This window comes from Molothrus aeneus, chromosome 30 (assembly GCF_037042795.1).
Source record: "Molothrus aeneus isolate 106 chromosome 30, BPBGC_Maene_1.0, whole genome shotgun sequence".
Taxonomy (NCBI): Eukaryota; Metazoa; Chordata; class Aves; order Passeriformes; family Icteridae; genus Molothrus; species Molothrus aeneus.
In genome coordinates, this window is record NC_089675.1 from 172,671 (window position 1) to 190,458 (window position 17,788).

The 17,788-nt window shown below is 67.1% G+C and overlaps 3 protein-coding genes across 4 annotated transcripts; 1 reads left to right on the forward strand and 2 right to left on the reverse strand.

Annotated features, from left to right (window-relative positions):
* Nucleotides 1-115: 115 nt before the first annotated feature.
* MYG1 (MYG1 exonuclease) lies at nt 116-2,454 on the forward strand. Its single transcript, XM_066567702.1, has 7 exons — nt 116-310; nt 591-703; nt 769-928; nt 1,130-1,279; nt 1,396-1,518; nt 1,723-1,904; nt 1,982-2,454. Exons 1-7 carry the CDS (start codon nt 131-133, stop codon nt 2,160-2,162), a joined length of 1,089 nt encoding a protein of 362 aa, XP_066423799.1. The 5' UTR covers nt 116-130; the 3' UTR covers nt 2,163-2,454.
* A 1,244-nt stretch (nt 2,455-3,698) lies between these two features.
* On the reverse strand, nt 3,699-9,756 carry AAAS (aladin WD repeat nucleoporin). Of its 2 annotated transcripts, XM_066567755.1 has the most exons (17): nt 9,628-9,756; nt 9,324-9,459; nt 8,942-9,069; nt 8,784-8,839; nt 8,571-8,662; nt 8,245-8,291; nt 7,747-7,845; nt 7,068-7,211; nt 6,827-6,947; nt 6,541-6,665; nt 6,270-6,330; nt 5,770-5,860; nt 5,299-5,392; nt 5,121-5,188; nt 4,936-5,017; nt 4,326-4,410; nt 3,699-3,992 (listed from the first exon to the last, which is right to left on the reverse strand). In XM_066567755.1, the coding sequence occupies exons 2-17, from the start codon at nt 9,444-9,446 to the stop codon at nt 3,858-3,860; spliced, it is 1,551 nt and encodes a 516-aa protein (XP_066423852.1). In that variant the 5' UTR covers nt 9,447-9,459; nt 9,628-9,756; the 3' UTR covers nt 3,699-3,857. The 2 variants fall into 2 exon arrangements, with proteins under 2 accessions (XP_066423852.1, XP_066423853.1); XM_066567756.1 differs by lacking the exons at nt 3,699-3,992; nt 9,628-9,756 and having other exon boundaries at nt 4,373-4,484; nt 9,324-9,543.
* Nucleotides 9,757-11,930: 2,174 nt separating this feature from the next.
* SP7 (Sp7 transcription factor) lies at nt 11,931-13,170 on the reverse strand. Its single transcript, XM_066567740.1, has one exon. It carries the CDS (start codon nt 13,168-13,170, stop codon nt 12,187-12,189), a length of 984 nt encoding a protein of 327 aa, XP_066423837.1. The 3' UTR covers nt 11,931-12,186.
* Between the last annotated feature and the right edge of the window lie 4,618 nt (nt 13,171-17,788).

The following is a 17,788-nucleotide window of genomic DNA, read 5'->3' on the forward strand; positions in this document are numbered from 1 at the left end:
GGCCCCGCCCCCTGCGCCGTGCGCACTCGCTGGGGGCGGGGCTGATCCCGCGCAAGCGCGGGACAAAATTGGCGGGAAGTGCTTGCGATGAGGGGGCGTGGCCCTGTGGGGGCGTGGCCTCCCCGTTGCCATGCGCGGTGCCGCGCGCGCTGCCCGGCTCGTGGTCATGGCCGCCACCGGCACCGGGACAGGCACCGGGCACAAGCGGCCGCACCCCGAGCCCGCCCCCCGCATCGGCACCCACGACGGCACCTTCCACTGCGACGAGGCGCTGGCGTGTTTCCTGCTGCGCCTCCTGCCCCGCTACCGGGTACGGCACCGGCAGCGCACCCGGCTCGGGGCATGAACGGGACGGGGGCACCGTGCGGTGCCGGGTCCGGGGCTCTTTCTCCGGGTCGCTCTTCTCTCGGTCCCATCTGGGGGACACTTGAGCCCACCCAGCGGCCGCTCTTCTGCCCCCGGTCCCACCTGGGGGTCCCCCTTGTGTCCCCGGTCCTTCCTCGGGGTCCGTCCCCGCTGTCCCTCGTCACCCGGAGCCGCTCCCGGGGGTCCCGGTGGCCCTGGAGACCCTCACGCGGTGTCCCCTGCAGGACGCGGAGATCGTGCGGACGCGGGACCCGCAGCGCCTGGCCGGCTGCGATGTGGTGGTGGACGTGGGGGGCGAGTACGACCCGGGGCGGCACCGCTACGACCACCACCAGAGGTGAGACCCCCGCCGGGGACAGCGGCACCGCCGGGGGTGCCCGCGGTGACCGCGTGGCCCCGCAGGTCCTTCACGGAGTCCATGCGGAGCCTGCGGCCGGACAAGCCCTGGAGCACCAAGCTGAGCAGCGCTGGGCTCGTCTATTGCCACTTCGGGGCGCAGATCCTGGCGGGGCTCCTGGGGCAGCCCGAGGACGGGCCCGTGGTCTCAGCGCTCTATGACAAGGTGACAGCGGTGCTAGGGGGGTCTGTCACCCTGCCGGGGTGACGGTTCTGCCCGGGGCTTGTCCTCGGTGGGGAAAGGGGAGCGGTTTGTGGCAGCTGCTGGGGGTTGTGCTTCCAGCCAGGCTTTGCTCTGCTGTTCCTCCTGTCCTCCCTTGCTGTCCCCTCACTGCTCCTCATGTTTCTGTCTCCTCGCTGTCCCCAGCTGTACGAGAACTTTGTGGAGGAGATCGATGCCATGGACAACGGGATCGCGCCGGCGGCAGGGGAGCCGCGCTACGCCCTGAGCACCACCCTGAGCGCCCGCGTGGGGCACCTGAACCCCCGCTGGAATGACCCCGACCAGGACACCGAGGTGGGGACACCCCTGGGGACAGCCTGCTCAGGGACAGGCCCTGGGGACAGCCTGCTCGGGGACATCGTGCTCAGGGACACCCTGCTTGGGGACACCGCTGGCCCCCGTGTCCCCAGGCAGGGTTCAGGAGGGCCATGGAGCTGGTGGGCACGGAGTTCCTGCAGCGCCTGGATTTCTACCACCGGGCCTGGCTGCCGGCGCGGGCGCTGGTGGAAGAGGCCGTGCGGCGCCGCCTCGAGGTAAGGCCGAGCCAGCTGGGGGGAATCTGTGATTTTGGGGGAGAACTGGGGCGTGGGGAGGTCAAATCTCTTCTGTAGAAGCCTCCTGGGGGGCCTCTGCACCCCATATCCTGCACGGCCCCTGCAGGAGGGCTCGGGGAGGGGCACGGAGCCCAGGGTGGTGTCGGGGGTCACCCCCGGGTCCCCAGCGTGTCCCCCCTGCAGGTGGACGCCAGCGGGCAGGTCCTGGAGCTGTCCCAGGGCGGCTGTCCCTGGAAGGAGCACCTGTTCCAGCTGGAGCGGGAGCTGGCCCTGCCCCGGCCGCTGCTGCTCGTGCTGTTCCCGGACCGGGGCGGGCAGTGGCGGGTGCAGAGCGTCCCCACAGCCCCCCACAGCTTCCAGAGCCGGTGAGACCCCTCCCCTGGCCCTGCCACCGCGCCCCCGGTGTGGCTGGGGTCTCTCTCAAGCCCCGTGTCCCCCCCAGGCTCCCCCTGCCCGAGGCCTGGCGGGGGCTCCGGGACGAGGCGCTGTCTGAGCTGGCCGGAATCCCCGGCTGCGTCTTCGTCCATGCCAGCGGCTTCATCGGGGGCAACCGGACCCGGGAGGGAGCCCTGGAGATGGCCCGGAGGGCGCTGGAGCTCGGGGGGGGCACAGAGAGCACGTGAGCCCCCTCCCCAGCGGGGTCACCCCAAAAGGGAGCCCCTGGCCCAGTGTGGGGTCCCAGGGATGTGCAGGGAGCTTTCCCGCTTGGATCCTGGATTCTCCAAAGGATCGGCTGTGCTGGGGGGGCAGCAGCCCCTCCCGGGGGTCTCAGAGCACCCACCCCCCGTGCTGGATGGGTGCCAGCCCAGCCGGAGGCGTTTTGGCGCCATTTCCTGGGAGTTTGACCCCGTTCCTGTCATGTCCCTGCACGGAAGCGCTGCCAGCACCAGTAAAAACCAGCGTGTGCCCAGTGGAGTCGCTGTTTGAGGGGTCCCGGTGGGGCTGAGTGTGACACTGGGAGGGTGCTGTGACTCAGGGACAGCCGTGACCCGCCCCCCCCACTGGCACCGCTGTGATCCTGCGTGTCACCAGCACCGTGTCACCAGCACCGCGGGGGGGTCACGGTGTCCCCTCCCTCCCGCTCCTTGCAGGGCCATGCGGGCGGCCGGGCTGCTGCTGCTGCTGCTGCTGCTGCTGGGGCTGCCCCAGCAACCCCGGGCCGGTTCCCGGTGCCCCGGGGGGGCTCCGCCGGTGCCGCTCGCGCCCAGCGGCCACAACGAGACGCTGGGGAGGGCGGCGGGGACAGCGCGGGCCCCGGACGTGGCGGCGCTGGTGGCCCTGGGCGGGTGGCTGGGCCTGGTCCTGCTCTGCGTGCGCCGGTTCGTGCGGCGGAGCCGCGAGGAGACGCGGCTGCACCTGCGGGCCCTGCCCTGCGGGGCGCACCGGGAGCGGCGCGAGGAGGAGGAGGAGCCGCTCAGCGGCGGCACCGGGAGCCAACCGGGCGGGCCCGGGGGGTGAAGCCCCCCCGGGCTGGCCCCAGCAGCTGCGGTGGGTGCGGAGCCCGGGCCATGGCAGAGCCCCCTGGATCCTGCCCAGCCTCAGGAAGGGGCTGGATGCTGGGGAGGAAGGGAGGGGTGTCCCCCTTGCCCTGGGGAGGATTTTGGGGGGCCTGGGGCTGTTGGGGTGGGGGGAGCAGGGGCCTTGTGCTGTCCCAGTCCTCCCTGCCAGGGCAGTGTAATCCTGGGATTAAGGGTCTGTAATCCCGGGATTTCCCTGTGCCACCCACAGCAGCAGCAGCGTTAATCCCCTCGGGGGGAGGCCCAGCTGCTGCCCCCACCCTGCAGGGCCGGGGGGCTCCCCTGGGGCTCCCAAGGCTGGGATTTGGGGACCCACAGCGGGTTTGGTTCATTTTGGGGGGTTTGATTCACTTTGCTCACCCTCAAGACAAAGCTGGGGGTTGTGTGTGTGGCCAAAACCCACCCCAAACCCCTTCAGCCATCACCTGCCCCCAAAACGGGGCTCTTTGATCCCAAAAGAGCAGCCCTGGCCCATGGGCTGCAGTGGGATCACACCAACAGCTTCTGTGAGTTCACTCCAAGCTGTTCCTGACCCCAAAATCAACTCTGGAGCCCCCAGAACCCTTCCAGACCCTGAGGACCTCCCAAATTCACCCCCAAAAGTCTTCCAGTCCCATGGGGGTAATGAAAGAAGACAAGAGGGAGAGAAAATCCACCTTTAATTGGGGCAGGATCCAGCAATGCCAGACCCTGAGCAGGTCTGGGGGGCTCCTGCAGGGAGAGGAGGCTGAGCAGGAGCCTGGGGTGCCCGAGGAGGCCCTGAGGAGGCTCTGGGGTGCCTGTGGAGCCCCTGGGAGCCTCTCAGAGCTCGGAGAAGAGCGGCTGCTCCCGGACGCTGCCCAGCACGGGCGCGGGGCTGCGGCGGGGGCTGCCACGGGGCTCCAGGGCGCTGATGAAGAAGAAGGGGATGTGGGAGATCCTCCCCGAGGACCAGCACTGCAGGGGACAGCGTGGGGCAGGGGTCAGTGTCCAAACAGCACAGAAATGGGGAAAACCCCTTGGGATGGAGCCCAGCCCGTGACCTGACACCAGACTCTTTGGCCACCTGGGGACACCTGGATCATGTCCAGCACTGCCCCTAAGTCCCTCCAGGTCCCTTCCCAGGGATCAGGGAAGGTCCAGCCCCTCTGTCCCCAACACACAGCACCCAACCCTTGGCCTGGTTAAACCTCCGCTCCCCGGAGCCCCCCACGCCTCACCCTGATCCCAGCCCCCTTCCCAGTGCCACCAGTGTCCCCTGGGACTGGGAGTGCCCCGGGAGGGACTTACCACGGTCAGGAGGGCGCCCTGAGGGAAGCATGGGTGGAAGGAGATGAGCTGGGGCTGGGCTCCGCGCTCGCCCCGCACGAAGCCGCTGTGGGGTGGGGGAACGGGCAGGGTTATGGGCTGGGAATCAGCACATTCTGAATTCCAGAGGGTGTTTGGGGCCTGAGGGGGAAACAGCACATTCCAGGGAACTGGGGGTGTCTGGGGTCTAAGGGGATGCACAGGGAAAGGACAACCCAAAGCCAAGGGGGTGAGGTGGGGAACCCAATGAACCCAAACCCACCCAAAACCTGCTCTAACAAACCCAAACCCTCTAACCAACCCAAACCCCCTTGCAATGAACCCAAACCCACCCGAAACCTGCTCTAACAAACCCAAACCCTCTAACAAACCCAAACCCCCTTGCAATGAACCCAAACCCACCCGAAACCTGCTCTAACAAACCCAAACCCCCTTGCAATGAACCCAAACCCATCCCAATGAACCCAAACCCACCCGACAGCTGCTCTAACAAACCCAAACCCCCTTGCAAAGAACCCAAACCCCCTTGCAAAGAACCCAAACCCACCCAAACCCATCCCAGCAAACCCAAACCCCCCAAGCCCCCGCTGACCAGGGCAGGAGCTCGAAGACGGGGCTGTTGCGGGTGCGGAACACGGCCATGGCCGGCTGGCTGCCCGTGCACTCGGGGTGTCCTGTGGGGGACAGCAGCACCAGGGCTCTCCCTTGTCCCCCTGTCCCTTCTCCCGGGGCAGCAGCAGCACTCCCAGGCCAAGCAGGGAACGGGGCAGCACTGACCTCTGATGATCACAGCCAGCCTCTCCCCGGTGGGGTCCCACGCCATGGAATGAACCTCCCCTCCGATCCTGCAACAGCACAACTCCCAAAATTGGGGGCAGAGACCCCCCCGTGCCCAGCAGCGAGGGGTGGCTGCCGGGAGGAGCAGGGACCCCCCTGTGCCCTCAGCCGGACCCACCTCTCCTCCCCGTAGAGGGTCTCAAAGGTGGTCTCGGACAGGTCTGCCACGATCGAGGCCGTCTTGGAGCCTCCCACCTGCCCCTGCATCTCCCCTGCAAGGGACAAACCCACACCTCGTCAATCCCACTGCATTCCCCAGGTGATCACGCATTTATTTCTTTCTCAGAGCAGCTGGGCTGGTGTCCCAGGAGGGGCAGGGATGGAGGACAAGGGACAGCAAACACCAGGACCCCCAACCAGGACCCCCTAGCTGGCTCTGGAGCCTCTGAAGTCTCCCTGAAATCCCCTCAAGACCCCACAACTGTGACTGAGGAGCAACGTGAGGGATGGAAAAACCTGAATTCCAGAGATCCTGTGCTTGGAGACCCCAATGCATCCCCTGTGTGTCCCAGTTCCTCACTCCAAAGCTGTGGGGTCGTTTGGGAACCCTCTCCCAGCCCCTGGGAAGCTCCAGGTGGGACAAACTCACCCCGGTACTCGGAGAAGGACAAGGAGTAGATGACGGACTCGCCCAGCACGGTGAAGAGCAGCCGGCTGCCGTCGGGGCTCCAGCACCCTGTCTGGGGGACAGTGTCGTTCTGCCACCCTGTCACCCGTCTGTGGGACAGTGCCACCCTGTCTGGAGTGCCTCAGACTGGAGAAGAGGAGGCTCAGGAGGAACTTTTCACTCCCCAAGTCCCTGATGGGAGGGGACAGCCAAGGGACAAGGGGACAAAACCTCAGGAGAGGTTCAGGTTGGATACTGGGAAGATTTCCACACAATCAGGGAAAATTTCCACAATTTCTTCGGCTGGCTGCCCAAGGCAGGGGTGGAGTCCCCATTCCTGGAGGGATTTAAAAGCCCTGTGGATGTGGCACTTGGGGACAGGGGTCAGTGGTGGCCTTGGCAGTGCCAGGGCTTGGCCTGGGTGGTCCCAGAAGGCTTTTCCAGCCTAAATGATTCCCTGGGAGGGGAATATCCCACCCTACCTGGCAGCGTCCCCTGATGGTGGGCCAGCGCTCACAGGTCCACATCTGGGCCTCCCACACCCTGCAGGAGATGCAGGAGGCTTTAGGGAGCAGAATTCCCGGGAATCCGCCCCAATCCTGCTGCTCTGGGAATCCACAGTGTCCAACCCCGTCCCCCAGCCATTCCCCACTCTGCCCCCACAGCAGGAACAGGAGCAGGAGCAGGAGCAGGGGGGATGTTTGGGATTCAGATTTTCTGGAGCGAGGATGAGGATGGGGATGAGGAGCTCACCGGAACACGGCCGAGGGGGTGGCTGCCAGCACCTTGCTGCCATCGGGGGACCAGGCCAAGTAGGTGACACCGCCACCCCCAAACCACTGCAGCTGGACACAGGTCTCGGTGGACACGTCCCACACCTGGAGGGGACACAGGGGACAACGGTGACACCAGGATTAGGGGACACAGAGGGAACATTTCAGGTCCAGGTGACATCCCAGAGCTGCCTCTGGGGCAGCACTGCCCGAGTGTCCCAGGGGTGTCCCAGGGGTGTCCCTGGGTGTCCCCAGAGGGTCCTCACCAGCATGGCCGTGTCCACGGGTGACGCCGACAGCAGCCGCTCCCCGCTGGGCGCCCAGGCCAGGCTGGTGACAGGGCTGTGCCCGGGGCAGGACAGCACCTGGGCACAGCCTGATGATGGCCTGCACAGGACGAGGGAGGAGCCACCGGGATTCGGGATTTGCTGGCAGGATGGTGGCGCTGCCCCAAAGCCAGCCCCAACGGGGTGACAATGGCCGGGAAGGGAAGGTGGGAGCTGTCACCTGGTGGAGAGGGAGGTGGGGTCCAGGTGCCACACAAGGACACAGCTCTGGCAGGCCACGGCCAGGATGGAGGCACAGAGCGGCTTCCAGGCCATGGCAGCCACGTTCCTCTGCAGGCGGTGCTTCAGCGAGGGCACGGTGGCACTGTGGGGAGGGGACAGTGGCACCGCTGTGGGGCACAGAGCCCCGGTGCAGCCAGTGTCCCCCGCCAGCCCCGAGTGCAGTGAGGGGGGACAGCAGGGTGGGGAGGGGCTGTGCCCTGCCGGGGAGGGGACAGGGGGTCCCAGCCAGGTGAGCCAGGGCACACCTGGTGTGACTGAGCCGAGGTGTCCCCAGTGCGGACAGGGCCCAGCTTGGGGACACCTGGGGGGGCTGCAGGAGCAGCTGGCAGAGTCTTCTCCTGAGCAGGGACTGGCATTCCCTGGGGGAGCAGGGAGACCTGGGGGACAGAGGACACTCAGCCCGTGTCCCCCCGCTCTGTCGCCACCCCCAGGCCTGGGTGACCCCCGAGATGTCCCCAGAGGTAGAGGGAAAGGAAAGGCAAAGCTCTTGAGGCTCAAGGAGAGCAGGGAAGGAACAGGGAGGGCTGAACCCAGGTGTGCCCAGGTGGGCGAGGAGGCCACGGGCAGCGGGCCCAGGGCAGTGCCCACCCCAGGCTGCCCAGATCCCAAAGCCCCACCTGTTGGAGTTGTAGACACGGATGGAATCGTCCAGAAGAGCCACAGCGAATTTGTTGGTGTGGGGGTGCCAGGCAAAGGCCCTGACGGTGCAGCCGGCCCTGGAGGGGGCACAGGGCAGGGTGAGACCCCCCGCACCCCCTGGGCTGGCAAAGACCCTGTTCAGAGTCCCCAGAGAAATAAAAACTTCTTTTTTGCTGCCCAACAGGACCGTTTTCTTTGAGGAATTCCCTGTTTCTGGGAATTATTCACAGGGCTCTGCTGAGGGGTTGGTGACCACAGCCTGGGGTTGGAATTGGAAGGAATTTTCCAGGCTCTCATCTCCTTTAACCTTGGTCTCTCTCCAACCAGGGCACACAAAGCAGGGCAGCCAGAGCCAGTGGGGCAATACCTGCCTTTAATGGCTGAGCCCACCCAAACGGGGCCATCCTGTCCTTGTACTCCCACCCCGGGGGGGTCCCAGACCCCGGCACGGTGACTTTGGGACACCCAGGACTCACCAGTCCACGGCCTGGGAGAAGGCTGCGATCATGTCCTCACTGGTCAGCTGCAGGGACAGGAGAACACTGAGCTGGCAGCAGGGACCCCCAGTTCCCAGCCCTTTCTCCCTCTCCCCCACTGGGATTCGGGCCCCTCTTGGAGCACCAAACACCTTCCCAGTGTCCATTTTCCACCCGTGGAGGAAGGAGCAGTGTCTGGAGCTGGGCATCATCAGGAGGAGCATTTTGGGGGGGGGTTTAGCAGGGAAGGGACCACCCTCCACCCCAAATGGCTGCTCCCCTTGCCCCGGCTCCGGCAGCAGCAGGGAGCAGCCGGAATGACTCACGGACAGGTGTGGGAACAGGGATCCGTGCAGCGAGGACAGCCAGCGGCACACGGCCAGCGCGTGGCTCGAGCCCGTCCGCAGCCACTGCAGCCCTGGCAAAGGGCAAAGGGACCCTCAGCGTCCCTGCAGCACCACGGGGGACAGGGCAGGGACAGCAGGGCCCAGCCAAAGCATCACAGTGAGACCAGAGATCGCTGGGCAGCCCAAACTCACCCTCCTCCTCGGCGCTGGCCAGCTCCCGAAGCAGCCCGCAGAGCCCGGCATCACGCCTGCAGCGAGAGCGGGGTCACTGCCCGGCCCCTGCCCGTCCTGGGGCCAGGCTGGGATCTTTGGGGCCAGGTTGGGCTCTTTGGGGCCAGCGGGGCACTCACCAGGCGCTGAGGCAGCGCTTCCAGAGGGACTCGCGGTGGTGGATGAAGGGCGGGCGGGCGCTGGGCTCCAGGCGGCCGTGGGCCTTGAGGGGCTCCTTGGGCAGGGTCAGCACGGGCAGGTCGGGAACCTGCAGCAGAGCTTCCCTGAGACCCCTGAGCCCCCGGGAACAAAGGGACCCCCCCAGGGCAGCGGGCAAACGGCGATGGGAGGAAAGCAGGGCCACAAGGAGCGAAGGAGCAGCCTGAGGGTGCCTGGAGAGACCCCAGCAGAGGGGACAGAGCTGCAGCCACAGCTGAGGGGGAGGAATGTGGCAGTCCCAAGGCTGGAGGGGGCTGGCACGGCTCTGGAGCGAGGAGGGCCCACCTGGGCCGAGGGTCTCACCTGGCTCTGGAAGGCCAGCGGGAGCTGCTCGCTGAGGCGGCCGCAGACCAGGGCGTTGTTGAGTTCGTACAGGGTGACATCCCCAGGGGGAGGCGGCGGCGGGAACAGCCCGAGGGAGCACATGGCGGCGCCGAGCCTGAGGGCGAGCCCGGACCGGGGGGCGACAGCTGAAACCGCCGCTGCCCTCAGGATGCGCCGGCTCCAGGCCAGAGACCCTCCCCCCGCCCCTCACCCGCTCACAATCCCCGGTGCCCCCCCGCTCCCCGCCCTCAGCCCCGGGCGCCGCCATCTTGGCTCCTCTCACCCCTTCCCGCTCCCGCTTCGCGCCAATCGCTGCCGCGCGCCGCCCTCGCGGCTCCGAGCGCGTGTGGGAGGAGAATTAAAAGGGCCGCGGCTCGCGTGGGAAATACGCGGAGTCCTCGCTGAAGGACAACGTCACGCTCCACGATTTTCCTCCGCGGAGGAGAGAGAATATCAGCGTCCCCTGCACAGCCACGCTCCACCCGTGACTTAGTGGCTCTCCGGTTGTAACGAGGATTGATTAAAATGGGGCCACTTGTTACTGTCGTTGCCCCTTTAAGAAAGGCGGAGCCTCCCTTGGGGGCGGGGCGAGGGGCGTGTGCGGTCGACGTGTCACGTGGTGGCCGAGCGGGGCTGCGCTGGGACCGGGACCCGGACCCGGGAGCGGGACCGGGACCGGGAGCGGGAGCGGGACCGGGACCCGGACCCGGCCCCGGACCCGGCCCCGGACCCGGCCCCGGACCCGGCCCCGGACTCGGCCCCGGACTCGGACTCGGACTCGGACTCGGACTCGGACTCGGACCCGGACCCGGACCCGGACCCCCCCCGGGGCACTTCCCGTGTCCCGCACCCCGTGTCCCGCGGGCACCCCTGATCCCGGACCCCTCTTGGGCTCCCGCGGCATCCCGGTGTCCTGCGCTGCCGTGTCCTCGGTGCCCCCTCTCCCGGTGTCCCCTCTCGCGGGCGCCCGTGTCCGTTCTCCCCGTGTTCCCTGGGTGCCGCTCCCGCCGCGTGCCCCCCTTGGCTCGCTCCCAGCCCCTCTCCCGGGGCTCCCGCTTTTCTCGTGTTTATCCCCGTGTTTTCCTTAGCGGCCGCAAGAGTTATTTTAATTTTCTCAGGATATTAAATAAAGGCGGCGGGGGGAGCTGCGGCGGGGGGCCCCACATTCCTCGCCCGTTACGGAGCGAGCGGGGTTCGATAGGAGACGACGATTTGGGATGGCGCCGACATCAGAGCCACCGCAGGGCTGGCGTGGCCTCGTGGCGTCCCTCGGACCCCCCCAAATGCGGCTGATGGGGCAGCGAGACAGGAAAAAAGGCGGTGGTGGCGGAGGGGGGGTCCCCGGTGGGGTTGGGGGGGTCTCTGGATGGGGTTGGGCTCTGTGGTTTGGGAGGCTCCGGGCGGTCGAGCCCTCGGTGGCCGCCGGGCCGGGGTTTGGCTCCGGGACGTGGCTCCCTGCCCTGCTTGGCACTGGCCCACCCACGGCGAGCAGGGCTGGAGTTCTGGGGGAAACCCCGAAATCGGCGAATTTGGGTCGAGGCTTGGGGGGCTACATGGAGAGGTAGCGCTGCCACTCTAAATCCCCCCGGGAGCCACCCTGGGGACAGCTCTGGGTGGTGGCGCTGAGCTCCGGCCGCTCCATTGCCGCCTCCGTGCCTCAGTTTCCCCACCCTGTGTCCCCCTTTCCCTGGGGACAGCTGGGTCCTGGCCAGCCCGTGGCCACCGTGACTCACCCGGGGCTGGCACGGGACCTGCTGCCACCCCTGTCCCTGTCCCTGTCCCCCCGCGGGACCCTGGGTGCCAGCAGCTGCCCCCCCGCTCCGTGCTGGCACTGGAGCTCGTTTCCGCCTCCTGTTGCCTTTTTCCGTGGCTTTTTGGTTTTTTTTTCAGGAAAAGCCCCAAACCAGGGCTGAGTGCATCAAAGGGCTGGCGGGAGCCCAGGGCAGGGGGAGGGGGAGCGCAGTGTGGTCCCCGCCAGCCCACAGCGCCCAAAATTGGGGTGTCCTCGGGGACACGTGGCCCCGCCGCGTGCCCGGTGCTGCCACGTGGGCCCAGGGATGTGGCCGGGGGGAAACTGAGGCACGGGGCTGTGCACACGCGCGTTCCCCTGCACACCATGTCCCTGGGAGTGGGGACACGGCTGCTGGGGACACGCGTGGGCAGGGTGAGGCTGGCAGGGGACAATCCTGCCAGGGCCCCCTGGCTGTCCCCTGGCTGTACCTGAGGCTGGGGACATGAGGAGGGACACGGGGACAGGGTCCTGGACACGGGGAGAGGCACAGGATGTGGCACTCCTGCCACCCCCAGAGAAGGGGGACACAGCGACCCTGAGCAGGCCTGTGTCCCCCCGTGCCTCAGTTTCCCCTGGAGCCCTGCAGGGAGGGGGCAGCCGAGCACATCCCTGTGATGAAGCCGCCCGGCCTCAGCCGCAAAAGGGGGCCCGGCTCCACTCTCAATCCTTTTATTGCTTTTTTTCTAGGGGGCAGGAGGGGCAGGCAGCTAAAAAAAGGGGGGGGGGGGACACGTTACATGAGCACTGATGAACCAGGCCGGGGGAGGGGGCAAACCCTGTCCCTGAGTGCGGGGGGCGAGGCGAGGGCTGGGGGCAAGAAGGGCTGGGGGAGGTGGAAGGGAAAACAGAGGGGGGTGGGTCTCACCTTGACACCCCCCCGTGAGCCCCAGAGCGCTCGGAGAGCCCCCCCATAATTTAAGACATAAATTAGAATGGCTAACGAGGAGCTGGGGAACTGAGGAGGAGGGGGCTTTGGGGGGAACAGCACCCCGTAATAAATATCCCCAGCGGCGAGGAGGAGGAGGAGGAGGAAGATGAAGGCGGAAAGGCTCAAATCTCCAACAAACTGCCGGCCTCGGGGCTGCCGCCGTCCTTGGCGGGCGAGGCGGGCCGGGGGGACGCGGGGGGCTGCTCGGCGCCGGGGGGCGGCTTGGGGGGGCCGGGGTCGGCGTGGGTCTTCTGGTGCTTGCTGAGGTGGTCGCTGCGGGTGAAGCGCTTGCTGCACAGCAGGCAGGTGAACTTCTTCTCGCGCGTGTGGGTCCGGACGTGGCGCTCCAGCTCGTCGGAGCGGGTGAAGCGCTTCCCGCAGAAGAGCCAGTTGCACACGAAGGGCCGCTCGCCCGTGTGCCAGCGCAGGTGCGCCTTCAGGTGCGAGGCTTTGCCGTACACCTTGCCGCAGCCCGGGATGTGGCAGCTGTGCACCGGCTTCCGCCGCGACCCCGCCGGGCCCCCGAGCCGCTCCAGCTCCTGGCAGTTGGGACAATCGCACGCCGGGCGTCCCCCCAAGGAGCCGCCCCGGGGACCCTTCGGGGCCTCGCCCGGCGCGGGTTTGGGGGCGGGGGGCGCCGCGGGGGCGTTGGTGTAAGGAGGGGGGTTCAGAGCGCCGAAATCGGAGCCGTAGGTGGGCAGAGGGGGGCTGAGGGCGGGCTGGCCCTGCAGCGAGCCCTGCAGCCCCTCGGCGCCCGCCGGCCCCCCCAGCCAGCCCCCGTTGGGGTGCACATCCCACCAGGACGGGGCGGCGGGCCCGGAGCCCCCCGGCAGCCCCCCACCGATGCCGCCCTTGTACCAGGAGCCGTAGGGGTGCGGCATCTCCAGCGAGGGGTACACGCCGGGCAGGCACTCGCTCGGGGGGTGGCCCTTGGCCGCCACCACCACCGGGGCCCCCAGCACCTCCTGGGCGCCCGAGGGCGCGGGGAAGGGGTGCCCGAAGGGGCCGTAGTCGGGGCCGTAGGGGCCGGGGGAGGCCTGGGGGCTGGCGGACGGCGACAGCAGCCCCGGGGCGCTGGGGAAGGCGGCGGTGTAGGAGTCACCCATGGCTGTGGCTGTGGCGGCGGCGGCGCCCCGAGGAGTGGGGGGCGATGTCAGCGGGGGCGCCCCGAGGAGTGGGGGGCGATGTCAGCGGGGGCTCGCTTCCATGGCACTTGGCAGCCTGTGGAAAAGGGGAACAGACCTTGAGGGTTCCGAGGGGCACCGTGTGCCACGGGGTGACCCGTCCTTGGGGTCAGCCCAGTTGGGATGTCAGCTGTATTGGGGTGTCAGCCCAATTGGGGTGTCAGCCCAGTTGGGGTGTCAGCTGTATTGGGGTGTCAGCCCAGTTGGGGTGTCAGCCCAATTGGGGTGTCAGTCCCGCTGGGATACCCAGAGCACGCCCCACTCCCACAGTTCCCACCACCCCCAATGCTCCCAATCCCCTGTGCCTCAGTTTCCCCCCATAGAGTTGGGGCCACCCCATCACCCCCCAGCCCAGCATCCCCCCCAAAGGGGCTTCTGCGGGGGCTGCTGTGGGGTTGTGCTGGTGCCAGGGCCTCCCCCCACCCCCAATCTCGGCTCCTTCTGCCTTTATGGCTTTTTAATCGAATTATGCTGTGGCCTCCCCCTCCCCGGGTGACTTCCTCTGCTTTTATACCCGTCATGGCTTTCAGCTGCGCGGGCTGGCCCGGGGTGTCGTGAGCCGGCCCTCACCCCCATCACCCCCGCCATTCCCTTTATTTTAATTATTTTATTTTAAATTAATCTCTTCACCCACTTTGGTGCATTTCCACTTTAGCTTTTTTGTTTGTTTGGGAGTTTTTTTAGGGTGTTCCACCCTCGCCCCCCCCCCCTTTTTTTTTTCTTTTTTTTTTCCGTGGTTTTTGCGCCTATTTTTACGCCGGCCCCGGCCGTGGCCACAAGCGCGCTCCCGGTTTTCCAAGGATAACAAGGGCCAGGCCTGTGCCCCGGGAACGCTGCCCTGCCGCGAGAGCCGAGGTAATTAAAACCAGGGCGAGCGGCAAACGGAGGCGCACGCTTAAAATAGTGTCAAACTCCCATAAATCAGCTCCGCTTGCGCCGGGAAATTAAGGAGCAGGGAAGGAGCCCCGGGAGCTGCGGGCTGAGCACGGCACGAGGGTGACAGTCCCTTTGTGGCTGGCGTGGGGATCTTGACCCCTCCCATGTCCCCTCCCGGCCTGGGGAGGGGTCCGGCCCCTGCTCTGGGGGTCTCCAGTCCCAAATTCTGGGTCCCAAATTCCCAGTCTCTTGTCACTGACCACCAGTGTCCAGTTCTTGATGCTCAGTTCCAGTTCCCCATTCCCTGTCCCCTTGTCCCCCAGTGCCTGGTCCCTTAACTCCGCAGTTTCTTGGTCCCCAAACCCAGTCCTTGTCCCCAGTCCCAATCCCCAAACCCCATTCCTGGTCCCCAGTCCCCGGTCCCTAGCGCCAAGTGTCCCCACAGCCCTTGCCTCAGTTTCCCCACCCTGTCAGTGCCACCCCCTGTCCCCTGAGCCCAAGGACACCTGGGCCTGGCTCCTGTGCAGTGGTGCTGTCCCCAGCCAGAGGGACAGCTCAGGGTGACAGTGGCACTCGTCACCATCCCCTGTCCCTGTTGCTTCTCTGGGGATGGCAGGGCAGTCCCTGCTGGGGCAGGGGACACGCGTGTCCCCCGGCACAGGGACCACAGGGGGATGCTCAGGGCCCACACAGGTCCCTGTCCTTGGGGGGTTCCCATATCCCAGGGGCCTCCCCCACCCTGGAGCGACTCTGCCACTCCCTGGGTCCCAAATCCCGGGGTCCCTGTCCCAGAGCAGGGATCCTCCAACCCAGAGCAAGGATCCCCCATCCTAAAGGGTCCCTGTCCCCTCCTATCCCAAAGGGAGATCCCCCATCCCAAAGTGCCCCTCTCCCTCGAGGAGATCCCCCATCCCAAAGGGTCCCTGTCCCAGAGCAGGGATCCCCATCCCAAAGGGGGATCCCCATCCCAAAGTGTCCCTGCCCCTCGAGGGGGATCCCCCATCCCAAAGTGTCCCTGTCCCTCGGGGGGATCCCGCACCCCATGTTCCTCTCTCCCGGGTCCCGGTCCCGGGGCAGTGTCCCCCATCCCGAAGGGTCCCGGGGGTCCTTACCGGGATGCCGGGGGTGGGTCCTGCCCGCGGGGGCGCCGCTGTCGCGCTGTCGCGGTGTGCCGCTGTCGCGGTGTGCCGCTGTCCCGGGATGCCGGTGTCCCGGGATGCCGGGGCTCGCTGCGGAGGGAGGGACGGACGGAGAGGGAGGGACAGGGAGGGACGGAGCGCCGCGGCCGCCGCCCGCCCCGCTGTGCCGCTGCAGCGGGGCTGGGCCGGGCCGGGACCGGGGCCGGGAGCGGGAGCCCGGCCCCGAACCGCCCCCAGCCGGGGGGGCCGGGGGACCGCGGCGAGGGGGCAGGGGAAGGGGAAGAGGAAAAGGAAAGGAGGAAGGAAAAGATGAGAGAGGGGAAAAAAAAGAGAAAAGGGGAGAGAAGAGAAAGGGGGGGGGAAGAAGGGAATGGGGGAAAAGAACGAGGAATTGGAAGAGGGAAATAAGTTAGAGAGAAAAGAAGAGAAAGAAAAGAGATGAAGAAAGGAAAAGAGAGGAAAGGGGAAATTAAAAGCTAAAAAGGAAATTAAAAGGGAGGGAAGAGGAAAGAAAATTAAATAAGGAAATGGAAGAAAAATTAAAGAAAAAGTTAGGAAGGGAGGAAGATGAGGAGGCTGAGAGCTGGAGGAAGGAGGGGAGAGAGGGGACAGGGACCAGTGTGGGGAAAAGGAAAGAGAAGAGTGGGGAGAGGGAAAGGAGGGAAAAGGAAAGGAGAAGAGAGAGGAAATAAGAGGAGGGAAAGGGGAAGGGAAAGGAGAAAGAGGGGGGAAAGGGATGGACAGCAGGAAAAGGAGGAGGAAGGGGCTGAGAAGGGGAAGGGGATGAATAGGGAAAGGGATGGAGAGGAGAGAAGGAAAAAAGGAATAGATGGATGGAGAGGGGAAGGGGGACAAAGGGACAAAGGAGGACGGGACAGCTGGGGCGCCCAGAGGCTCGTGACCCCAGAAGGTGCCAGGATGGTGCTGAGATGGGGACGGCGCAGGAGGGGACAACTGATGGGGATGAGAGGGACGTGGGCTGGAGCTTCAGGAATGGGGTCAGAGGTGTGGGGATGGGGACAGGAGCTGGGAATGGAGCGGGGATGGGGCTGGAGGGACCAGGGATGGGGGTCAGAGCTGGGTTCTGAAGGAACAGAGCTAGTGACAGGGACAGGGGACATGTGCAGGGGGACAGGGACACACGTGGCTCTGCCGATGGGGCTGGGGACCCCCCTGTGCCTCAGTTTCCCCGCATGAAGGAATTGTTCCAACTGCTCTCTTACCCCCCTCCGCTCCCCTCCCTTTTTTTCATTGTTTTACTCCCCCATCGTTCCCGTGTTCTCCTCGCTTTCCCCCTCGCCGTTTCCCCCGGCGGGGCCGGCCGGAGCCAGCGGGGCCCTTTCCCAGCCCTGAGTCAGGGCTTTCCGCTCCGCAGCCGCCGGCGCCGCCGAGGGCCACAACCACCGGCCCCCCCTCGCTGGGGCTTCCACTGCCCACAAACTGGGAGCAAACTGGGACGGCCACTCCAGCCCTCCTCCTCCTCCTCCTCCTCCTCCTCCTCCTCCTCAGCCAGCCCGGCGTGGGCTGGGGGGGCACCCCATGGATTTTTGGGGGGTTTCACTCCCACCAGCTCCGGCTCGCTGGGGGTCCTGGCGCTGCCCGAGCGGCCGGGCTGGGCCGGGGGTGTCGGTTGGGGCGGGGGTCTCTCCCCGGCTCGGGGGCGGTGGGGACCCCCCCCGTGTGCCCCGGGACCCTTCAAAGCGCGGCGGGCTCGCGGGGGGGCGGCGGCGGGGGCTGATTACAGGGCGGCGCCGGGCTCGGCCGCCCACGGCCCCGCGGCCGCGCCGGGCCCCCGCAATTACCCGGTATTTATACCCGGCCGGACGGCGGGACCTCGCCAGCGCGGGGGGGACACGGAGCGGGGGGGCTCCGTCCCCGGGGGGCTCTGTCCCCGGGCAGCCGGCCAGCCACCGTCCGTCCGTCCGTCCGTCCGTCCGTCCGTCCGTCCATCCCTCCCTCCTTCTCATCTCTCCGTCCCTCCTCTGCCTCATTCACCCCATCCATCAGCCTGCTCAGGAACTGACACGAATCTGAGGGGGCTCAGCCCCGCTGTCCCAAATCTGGGGGAATCTCAGCCCCTCCATGACACGAGTTTGGGGGGTCTCAGCCCCCTGAGATGAGTCCGGGGGGTCTCAGCACGACAGAGGCTGCAGGGCTGGAGGTGTCCCTGTCCCCACGCCGGTTCCCAGGGCCAGGAACGCCTCCTGCCCAGCGCGGAGGTCCCGGCAGTGCTGTCCCCACGATCCCCGCAGTGACGGCGGCGGCACCGCAGCCCCTCGGGCTCGGGGGAGGAAGCGGAACCGGCCCGGGGTGACCCCCGCGCCCCCAAGCCCTCACCTGGCGCGGTGTCCCCCCGTGTCCCCCCCGGCCCGGCCTGGCCCGGCCCCGCCCGCCCTCTCCGGCCCCCGGATGTTTCCCTTGCGGTCGGAGGGCCCGAAATAGCGCAGCCCCCGCGCTGGGTGCGCCGGCCACGGCCGCCCACGGGCCCCGCGGGACCGGGGGGGCCGGGGGAGGCTCCGAGGGCT